Source organism: Sardina pilchardus, chromosome 23, assembly GCF_963854185.1.
Source record: "Sardina pilchardus chromosome 23, fSarPil1.1, whole genome shotgun sequence".
NCBI lineage: Eukaryota > Metazoa > Chordata > Actinopteri > Clupeiformes > Clupeidae > Sardina > Sardina pilchardus.
Genome location: NC_085016.1, coordinates 13749832 through 13761120, shown reverse-complemented (window position 1 = coordinate 13761120; position 11289 = coordinate 13749832). Strand labels below are relative to the sequence as shown.

General features: G+C 38.4%; 1 protein-coding gene across 1 annotated transcript; it reads left to right on the top strand.

Moving 5' to 3' along the window:
• Window positions 1-660: 660 nt before the first annotated feature.
• LOC134071746 (uncharacterized) lies at window positions 661-8331 on the top strand. Its single transcript, XM_062528585.1, has 5 exons — window positions 661-739; window positions 7388-7495; window positions 7632-7769; window positions 7923-8107; window positions 8191-8331. Exons 1-5 carry the CDS (start codon window positions 661-663, stop codon window positions 8329-8331), a joined length of 651 nt encoding a protein of 216 aa, XP_062384569.1.
• The last annotated feature ends 2958 nt before the right edge of the window (window positions 8332-11289 follow it).

Here is an 11289-nt window from a genome sequence, read left to right as displayed (position 1 = left end):
GTACAGTATGAAATCATTGGATATTTCCTGAAATCGAATGCTTGATCATGGAACTGTGAAGAAATCTGTTGCTGATTCATAGCACAGGCAGATTGGTGCATAAAAAGGAAGGTTTCTGCCAAACAAATCCATAAGATTGAGAGAGCAACTGCTAAAAATGCCATTGCAAATCAGCAAACAGGTATTGAAGCTGCTGGTGCCTCTGGAGTCCCGTGAACCTCCAGGTGCAGGAGCAAGAAGTTTGCAAGTATTAACCCACTATCGGCCACTCCTAAACAATGCTCACAAGCAGAAACGGTTGCAGTGGGCTCAGGAATACACGAAGACTAATTTTCAAAGAGGTTTGAGTGCCATGCAACCCTAGATGGTCCAGATGGATGGTTGGTGAATGGCCACCATGTCCCAACAAGGCTGAGACGTTAGCAAGGAGGTGGTGGAGTCATGTTTTTAGGCCGGAATCATGGGGAGAGAGCTGGTAGGCCCCTTTAAGGCCTCTGATGGGGTGAAAATGAGAGTAGAGTTTCTGACTGACCACTTTCTTCCGTGGTACAAAAAGAAGAATCGTGCCTTCCGTACCAAAATCATCTTTATGCATGACAAATGCTGCAAAGAATACCTCTGGGTCATTGGCTGCTATGGGCAGGAAAAGAAGAGAATCTCATGGTGTGGCCCCCATCTTCCCCTGACCTCAACTCTATTGAGAACCTTTGGAGCATCATCAAACAAAAGATCTACGAGGGTGGGAGGCAGTTCACATCCAAGCAGCTGCTCTGGGAGGCTGTTCTAACATTCTGGCAGCTCTGGGACTCGGAGGCTATTCTGCAAAGACATTAAAGCCAAAACTCTCCAAGAACTCACAAGTTCAATGGATGTATGAATTGTGTAAGTGATATCAATGAAGGGGTCCTATGATAACATGGAACTTGTCCTGTTAAGATGTTTTTGATTACAATAATTTATGAATTTATGATTAAAAATCGGATTCGACTGGCTTAGTTCACATTTGCACTGCGACAAACAATTGCAACGTAATTCTGAGTGATGGAAGTGATTGATTGATTGATTCAGCGCGTGCGCCAGGGCTACCAGCAAAACAAAAACCAACGTCAGACTCAAGTCATCATTTTATGGTGAAACATGGAAAACTGTAACATAAAGGGTGACAAGGTATTTGCGCCGCGGCTACGCATAATAAGTTGGAAAATATAAAAAATAAATCCACTTTCATCCATGACGACTTGGTTGTGTAGTACAACTCTACCTAATGAATCCAGGTGTGTGTAATTTATATCGGCTCTGAGCATTGCACACCAAGATCGGATGTGATCGGATGTGATCACTTGCAATATGCAATGAGAACAGTCAGTCAGAAAGATCAGGTTCTGATCGGATATGCAAGACATCCGATTTCGACTGCCAGTGTGAACTAAGCCTAACTCAGGTCTTCAGGTGGGCTTTATGTTTGTGGTCAAATAAACACTGTATCACTTAACTTATGAACATGCAAGCTGTTCTCCAGTCATTCCTTTGAGTTCTGGACAATACTCCCCCCCTTTTTTAATCTATGAACTTGATTAACTTTCCATTCGCGGAGATGGCATGGTCATATTGGGGACAAGGTTGACCCCATTGTAATGGTAAAGACCGAGGCTTTAGCTGCCCCCATTGCCTCTGCTACAGTTACTGTGGTCACAGGGGTCTTCCTGTGCATTCACAAGAGCACCACAAAGAAGAAAACTAGTGCAAAAGTCAGTGCAACAGTTTGCATCCTCTTTCAAATGACACTGACAGTATCTCTGTGACCTTGAGAAACAGAGATCTATGTGAAAAATCACTGACACAATGAGAAAATGAGACACGAGACTGTGCCAGATTTGCATGGATACATCCCATCCACTATCAGTGGAGTTCATGCCACTCCCTGCTGCTCGTAGATATAGATACCCTAATGTCAGAACCAATCGAGCAAAGCAATAATTCATGGCAATAACCCATTCTTCAACTACGGGACATTTTGAAGACTTCTTTTTCAGAAAATTCAACATCTTTCAATTACATTTTTTGTCATAGTTGAATTCCCTGCTCTATCTAGAAACATGCCCTAATAGTGGTCATGCTGATTTTACTTAAATAATATATGTTTTTGCCATTTAATTCCAAATGTTTAACTGTCATTTCCATCACACAACAAAACGTGTTTTCATGCAAAAATACCATAACATCTACTGTTCCAAATGTATTTTATTAAATATTACACACATATCTGCCCAAATACTAAATTGATTAATTTTCCAGAAATGCATGATGTATTATTTTTATATGATTATCTTGATATATACTGTGATGGTCATTTCCGCCACACACAAGTCATTTCCAAGTGTGGTGGAGATGACATAATGACAATACATAGCCAAATTTAATATTTAAAAGCATCACAATTTAAAAAAAAATGTCCATACCATATGTTATGTAATTATGTTTTCGTCTGCTATATTTGTTTAGTACTATGAAGCAAATAAACTGCGTTTTAGCGTGGGCAATGTCATTTCCACCTCAACCAAAAAGTGGTGGAAATGACAGTGACAGAAATGACATTTTGCCCCTTTTCATCTAAAATCTCATGATATCTAGCCTTTTGATGCAAGTTGTTAGACTTAGCATTAGATATACAAAAAAACACACAATATGGCCTTGAGCTTTTCCAGCTGCTTTTGACATCCATATGAAATATGAGCCGAGTGGAAATGACGCCAATAAAAATATTTTAATTTCCACTCATCTTTACCTGGATCTTTCTTCCTTGTATTAATATCTATGGAAGTTACCCTTTGTCCATCCATAAAACCCTCTGTGGCTTATCTATTACTGTAGTTAGTAGGTATAAAAATCATGATCTCAAGATTCTATTTTGTGCAGAGTGGTGGAAATGACAGTGAAACCATGGGACAGGGCTTCATCTTATGAAAAATATAAGAAAATGTGAATAAATATTGCAATATAGAATATGTATGATTGAAATAGACTGAATTTGGACTTGAATTCTACATTATTTCACAATTTGATTTAGAATTAAGAGAGGTTGAATACCCAAAGTCTGGCCTTGGGACAGGGGGAAAACAGTAAAAATGATGCATAAAAGACCTCATATTACTTAAAATAAGAATAATTGAGCTATGGTTATTTTTTTATAAGTTGCTCTTAGGGTGTAGTAAGTTTGACAAAAAGAAAAAATGTTTTTTTAGTTTTTTTTATTTCTTCCTGGGACATGAAAAGTCCCGTAGTTGAAGAATTTAAAAATAAGATGTGGGGAAGGGTATGACAGGAGGAATATATGTTTTATTTAATTGTGACATCAGGCCAGGGATGCAATATTAATTTTTTCCCTGTATTCTATTTATTGATATGTGTATTTATGTGATAAATAGTGCTGTAGATGTCTGGTTCAATATGTGTTGTGGATTATGTGTCAACATGCCTGTACAATTGCCTCTCAGGGACATTAAAGTCTAAGAGACCAAAGACAAGGTGCATGTTAGTTGGATCACAAGGACTGGGTAAGAGAATAGAGACAACAGTTACAATACAGTCTCATTTTGGCTGCATTTAGTGGGCAGAAACTACGGTGGCCGACAGGTGTGACCGACGTGCAACTTATGAAAACATGCATAGTATCCTGGATCCATGAAATAGCTGGCTTTTAAAAATAAAAAACATAATATCTATAGAAATTTAACATAGGCGTCAAATACTTATTCTCTCCTATTTTAAGGAAGAGCATTTATTTATTTACGATAAATTCTTCATTCACAAAGAAAATTGGAGTCCTTAAAGGTTGGATTTTCACTCATTTTGTTAATTAAGACATTAAGATCAACTTTCAAAAGATCATTTTACATTCCTCTTTTTAGTCAACGTTGGCATGGGCTCAACTACTTCAAATAAGTAGTTTGTCATGTAATCTGTAGTCAATAATAGATTACTTTTCAAAGTAATCTGACCCCACTCTGATTACACATCACCCATTCCAATTCTGTCAATAAATAACAGACCAAAAAGGACAAATCATAAGGGAAACTAGAAATGTGCATCTCCGGGGAGCTGCAAGAGTGGGCTTGCAAAATTCCTAACTGTGCTAACAATGCAAACTATGCTTATGTAGTGGACTGGAAATTAATGTGATCGAAATAAAGTAAAAAACATTTACATATCATATTTAGAGAAGAGAAACAGACACCCCTACAAATAAAAAGATATTATTATCTTACTCTTAGTTACGTATTGTCAATAGTCTATAAGGTAAAGTCCATTTCAATGAGATTTGATTTGTTTACTACCACACCTGTAGATGGCGCTATGCCAGTTAGTGATAGGGAAGCCCGGTTGTGACACAGAAATAAAGAAATCGTCAGAACATCTACACATAAACTTGTGTTCGGTTGTCTCTAATTCTATCACTCTATCACTTGGTAAACATGAAAATATGACATGAACTATGAAGTTAAAGTGAACTATAAAGTTTCAATGACGTGCAGAGATGGTTGTAGTGAAGTGAAACGTTTGTAGGGGAGAGCCGGGTCAATTGAAACGCGGGACGAAAGTAACACAGCGATTTCCTCGAAAACCATGCACATCTGAAATGTCATATGTTGTCAGTTTGTTCAACACACAAGACTTGCCAACCACGGGAAATCTCGTGCCATGACGTCATCGAATTCAAACGTTATCCCCGCAAACCTATTTTTGACACCGGCAAGTAAAATCTTATGTGCGGTAATTTTTTTGTGATCACAACTCGTGTTTATTGTTTCATGCAATGATCACATGACCATACGAGAGATGAATCATTACTGAAACATGTCTGAAAGTGTTAAATGTCAGCATTTTGAGGTTTAGAAGCAAAATATGTTTAAGTGTTAGTTAGCACTGTCGGGACGATTGAAACAGTTGTTTCAATCGTCCCGCAATATCAATGCAAAAAAAAAAAAAAATGTTTCAAAATAAAAGAGGAAGATCAATTGTGAATCCCTCAACAAGGCTTACAACGGGAAATAAGTAAATTAGATGGAAATGTAGTCATCAGCATGGTATAAAATGAAGAAATGTGAGTTTAATCGAAACGTGTATCTCGACATTGACGCACATGGAAAAATAAATTTTTTGACCTACTTACATTTTGAAGAATCAGGTGAAATTTTAGCCATGACAAGTACAGAAGTATGTTGTTAGGTATGTTTCATAAAAACTAGAGTGAAGTGAATGGTTTCTGTTTACAATATGCTGTTTCATTCGTCCCGCACATGTGTTTCAATTGACCCGACTGGGCGGGTCAATTGAAACAAATGACAACTTACGTTCAAAGTTAAAAAACAACGCGATCACTCAAGGTGTATATGAAATTACACTGGTAACTAAGAGAGGACACATGTGAGTTGTTGATCATATGACAAAATTATTTGTATCCCTTTCACCTGTTTTGAAAAAGACGTTAAACTGAAAAGTGTTTCAATTGACCCTGCTCTCCCCCAGTGTTTATATTTGGAGATTTCTGAATGCTAGCCACCGCGAATAACAGCTAATGTATTTGTACGGGAAAGATAACTAAACCATTGATATTAATGAGTAGAGGAGAGAAATTCTGAAGTCACTACAGTAATATGTAAGAGCATAATATAAGTGTGTTATTCGATGTGTGTTTAAGGTAAATGTAATTAGAATGTTAAGTGTAACAGGACATTTACCGTTCGTATCTGAACGAGGTTGATGGCACGTCACAGTTCTAAGATGGCAGCTCCAGTATTCTACACGTGTGCTATGTGTGATCCACCGAAATGGATTATGATCACCTAGTAGTGGTAAAAGTGTACTGTGAAGGTTATAAACCTAAATTTGAATGCATTATACATTTCTAGTTGAATGTTGGTAGCACTGTTCATTAGGTAAGTACACAGCAAATATATGAGTGTTAAAATGTCAGTGTCGGTGTTGAATGAAGAGTGTTGGTGTTATTTTAACACCACCCAGTTATAAAATAGCACTGCTAGTGTTGCATGTTACTAATTTACGTTGTCAAATCAGAGTGTTAGCAGTCCATGGTGTTAAGGCCGATTTAAGCCACACCCCTACGTAACGGTTGTGCAGGTGGACGTGATCAAGAGGAAAGAACTTTCTCCTGCGCCATTTTCTTTCGGGGAATATGCAAGACGGTAGAAGGTAAGTGTTCAATTTCACTGACTGAGTAGTCACACGCATGGTATTTGTTAATAATATAGTCTACATTAGCTTTATAATGTAATTGTAATCGTCTGTTTCGTATTAAATTCCACTTTCAGCTAGGGCAAATGACTATCTGATAACGTTAGGTAATAGCTAGCAGCTAGGTCATAGCAAAGATTTTAGCATGACTCAATACTCCCTAATAATGAACCTACTGTGTAACCGGGAATATATCGCTGGACTTTTAAAAATACAAAGTTATTAGGCTGTATTAGTTATGTCAGTGCAAGTTGCAATGTTCCGTTCCCGGTGGGCGGGAGTACCGCGTTAATGCTAAGCAAGCAGGCTAGCACTAGTTGAGTTAAAGTTAGCCACATTTGGTTGCTGCAATCGGCGATGGAGAAGCATTCATTATTGACCGGATTGGTCTGACTTGTGACCATAGGCTTGTGACATCAAACTATGCCCATATTTGTCTAAATAAATACACCATGACCTCGAAACGCATTACTTATGCGAATTGTAGAAAGACGTTGCGAATGCAGCTTAATAAACTACATCTCCCATCAACATTAGCGATTTCGCGCTATTTTGTGCACTCGCTGTCGTCGGAAACGAAAGGGGGAGATGAGGATCTTTGCTGAAGTGCTCGCGGTAAAAGCATGGCAATGTGGCTCGCAAAAAAGAATGGCAATATGGCTCGTAGCCCAGTGAAGGGAAATAGCCAAAACATTTGTGATGAACATGGACAAGTGAATGTTATCCTGCCTCAGCAGCTCGACTTGCATGCATGCTCATTTTCACTAAATACAATCTAAAGCACAATTCGAAAATAACATTTGCCCACTGACCATCAGTCAGATATTTCAAATAAATACAAATATATTTGATTAGGCTATGCTGGGTGTCATGGAAGTGAAAATGCTGATTTACTGCCTAATGCTACCACTACAAAATGTTTTAGTAGTAGCATTAGGCAGTATGGAGTCAGATCACCATGAACATATTTACATTTGCCAAATTTTGCAGGATACTTTATATACAGGCTAATTGCCTAGTACATTCAAATCTTGTTTCCTGTAATTGTTTCTTATTTCTCAGTCATCCTTAATATTTGAAACTGGTGCATTGACATGTTTAACTGTTTGCCTGACACTTGTGTATCTTATTATAGTTTTTAACAAAGAAATGCTGGTTCAAGTGGAGTGCAAGGGTGTCCTGAAATGGGTTCGAATACCAATGAAGGATGACTGCTACGATTACTTTCAGTTCATTCAAGAAGGTAGGTACATTTCTGTGTATAGGCCGCTCCTAAGTATTAGTTGCAGGGATGCAGGATTTTTTTTTTTTTTTTTTTTTTTAAACTACTGTATCAACAGCGGTTGTTGGGAAATTATATTAAGTGTTTTGGATCTCAGTTTCAGCTAAATTCAGCCTGCCAAATGAACCTGATGTGAACCTGAAGGACTCCTCAGGAGTTGATGTAGATGCTGACATTTTTGATGAGTTAGTGAGATCTGCTGCAGTATCTTTCAAAGTGTTTACTGAGGACTCTGGTAAGACATCCCCATTGGATTTTTATTCAGGGAATTTAGCAGACATTTTTGTCCAGAGTGACTTAAAATTAGTACATACATCTGTCAATAGGATTGGGACACTTTGGTTGCCAAAATATATTTTCCAATATATATTCCCCTTTCTCCCCTTAGCTGAGAAAGAGGTCTCTGAGGCTTCCTTCTGCTCAGATGAGGGATCATTCTCATCCATTGAGTCTGTGAGGTCATTCTCATCAGTTGAGTCTGTAAGTTCAGGCTCCACTGTGATCACAGAAAGCACCAAAGAACGGAGAAGGCGACTGTTAGAAGGACCACCTGACAGTAAAGCAGCAAAAGATGTAAGTTATTCTTAGGTTGTTGGTAGAATGTCAAACCATTTTCAAAATGCATAGCAAGTTTACATGCAACTTCTTTATTGCAGATGGTCTATGTAGCTCTACATCAAAAAAACAGGGGTGAAGACATATTCAAAGAGTACAATACGACCAAAGGCCTTTCTGATCAAACAAGAAGGAAACTCGTCAACATCCTGGTGGCAGATATGATTGAGAGTCATGGGTAAGTGACCAATAAAATTACAACCCCAATTCCAGAGAAGTTACGACGCTGTGTAACATTTTCATGAAAACAGAATGCTATGATTTGTAAATTATGTTAACCTTTTATTTAATCGTGAATAGTGCAAAGACCAACATATCAACTGTTGACAGAGAAAAATGTTGATTGTTTTTTTTTTTTTTTGGATTTTTATGGATTCTCTGAGTATTTTCATGATGAAAACATTATTCTTATATTGTTTCATTATTTGCCCACATCTTCACTTCTGAGAGACTCAGATGCTTTTTTAATAACTAATCATAGTGCCAGTTATCCTAATTAGTAGTTCCTCTATCATTAAAAAAAACGTTTCTTTTCTTAAAATATCCATTCTCTGTTCTCAACCTTTTACACCAGCCATGTTAAAGTTATTTGAGCTACATTTCAAACTGACACTATCTTACTATGGTGTAGGAGGATCCCACCAATCAATGAGTGCGTTTACATGGACATTAATATTCCGATATTAACCTGGTTAAGACCATATTCAGAATAAGATACTCCCATGTAAACATCATTTTCCGATTGCCTTAACCAGAATAAGGTCATTTTCGGAATAAGCATAACCGGAATGAAATAGGTGGAGTATTCCGATCATATTCTGGTTATTTAGGTGCATTCTAGACATGTAAACACCTTATTCGGAATAATAACGTTCTATTGGAATATGCACGGTATTTCGCGACAATTAAACACAGCATTATGGCAAATAACAACAAACTGTTTGACGGCCCATGGTATTTTTCTGTCGCAACAGTAAAAGAAACGAAAAAGAACTTCTGGCGGCAAACTTTTCAAAGTTATTTATAAGCGGAGCCTCAGAAAAGATGTCGAGAATGAAGAAGAAGGTAGGCTACACTTTGAAGCGAGGAAGAAATACGTTAGACGGCATAGTAGCGACATAGGCCTAGCTATGAGGCAGCATAGCTAGTGATAAAGTTACTATGGAAACATTCAGGGAAGGCACTTTAGAACTTTCATTAATCAGAGTATGCTGCGTGTCATGTAAACGGGAATATGAACGGAGTATTCTTTTAATAACTCATGTAAACACCTTATTCTGAATATTGTCAATATTCAGAATAAGGTCCATATTCGGAATATTAATGTCCATGTAAACGCACTCAATGTCCGTGTGACCTATGCCCTTGGAATAGTCACCCTTTTCCCCAATTTGAAGGATAAGGCCTCACCAACTGGATACGTGAGTATTATGTAGCAGGAATCCCTCATTTAGTTTAATTTGGTCACACATAAAGAAAAGCCTTATTTTGAGGTCCTGATCTTGCCGGTTTTCTTGTCTGACAGGAACATTACTATGATCCTCACAGTGGCCAAGGTTACTTGGCCTACAGATTGAAAACAGTTCAGCGCAATACCACAAGTAATTTCAAGAGGAGCCCCAAGTCTGCTGATCAACATGGCCCTAAGACCCAGCGTGAGACATCTACATCTGAGCAGCTGTCAGGTGATGAATGCAGAGAAGTGATGTCTGTGATGAAGCATTCAGCAGACCAGCCAGTTGTAAGGGAGAAAATGAAGGCAACCTTCAAGCACCGTCAGAGTATGCTACACGATCCAGACCAGTCTTCAGTCATCCTAGATCACTTCCCCCGATTCTTGGATACACCAGGCTTGGTAAGAAAAACAGAGACTAGCTTGATGCACCAATTATGAAATGTGTTGTGTACCTTGTTTTGACATGGTTTCTGTCTGTGTTAGATTAACCAAGACTTCACAATGCTATTTGGAGAAGACGTCTCGGGCAAGTTTATCGCGAAATGGCCAACGTTCTACAAACCTAGGATTATCACTGTCTGCGAAAGCCTTCGCCCTGGTACTCATGTGGATGACCTTCTCTCTGCTCAAGAGGAAATGAATGATTATGGTAAGTGTACATGTATTGTGTTTGCCATTGTTTTTCATATGCGCTTATGAGCTATGTCTGTATACTCATGAGATGTGGGTGTTTCTATACTAATCCACTAGGATGGGACAGTGACTTGGCAGCTATCCTCCTGCTTATTCATCTCTTGCCTCCAACCGCAAAAGGGAAAAGACATGGGAAGATCAGTGCCACTGAAGCTACTGACCATGTGGTCAAGTTCATGAAGGTACCTTCATTTATTTATTTTTTTTACATTTTGTAAATGCTGTTAGTTACTTTTTATGTGTGTGTGTGTAAACAAACATAAAATAGTGTTCCTAATTTCCCCTCTAAAACTCGTAGGTGGGGACAAGCATGGTGACATTCCTTGACAGAGTTGGATCAGCACAGCCCTTCCTCCTCTGTGTTCTATGTCATCCTCGATCAGAAGGCCATCCCCTGTATGGCGCAGACAGCTGTGGCTGCCTTCGACGAACTGTTTAAGGCCCACTTCGTCTTTGCTGTATCCTACGATGAGGCCTTGTGCAACTTCTACACCTTTATTCAGACTACTGTGTATGGGATTGATGTCGGCACTACAAAAGAGAGTCCACGGGTCAAGGAAATCCGGGCAAAAGTTGATCATACTGAGGTTTGAAAATGTTTACATGCTATGCTTGCAAGGTACAGCACAAAAGCTACTACTTTTTTTGTGTTTTTTTTCAACATTTGAAGTTTATTTGCACCCTGGACGTACATTGCGTTTGAAATGTGGCGAGAATGGGTGTTCACATATTGTGGATTCAAGAAACATTTATTGACACTACATACAGACTGTAACTTCAAGTTCTGTTGATCCTTTGGACGGTGTTGACAGTAATGTTTGTGTTCCTGATCCACTGCTGAGTGCAGTTTTCTCTTGTCAGTTACGCAGCTATTCTTGAAAAAAGATAGTAACTCTATTGTCGCTCAAGTACAAGCATCTGGAGTCTCTGAAAGTACTTTGCAATCTTTAGTTGGTTCAGTGGAGAAATTTGTAAATGATGTCTAAGCACG

Bases quoted from the DNA above. Each gene is read 5' to 3' on its own strand.
- LOC134071746 (XM_062528585.1), top strand. From the start codon at position 661: ATGGTGTGGCCCCCATCTTCCCCTGACCTCAACTCTATTGAGAACCTT. The intron at 7,770-7,922 runs GTAAGACATCCC...TTCTCCCCTTAG, and splicing joins AGTGTTTACTGAGGACTCTG to CTGAGAAAGAGGTCTCTGAG. The intron at 8,108-8,190 runs GTAAGTTATTCT...TCTTTATTGCAG, and splicing joins ACAGTAAAGCAGCAAAAGAT to ATGGTCTATGTAGCTCTACA.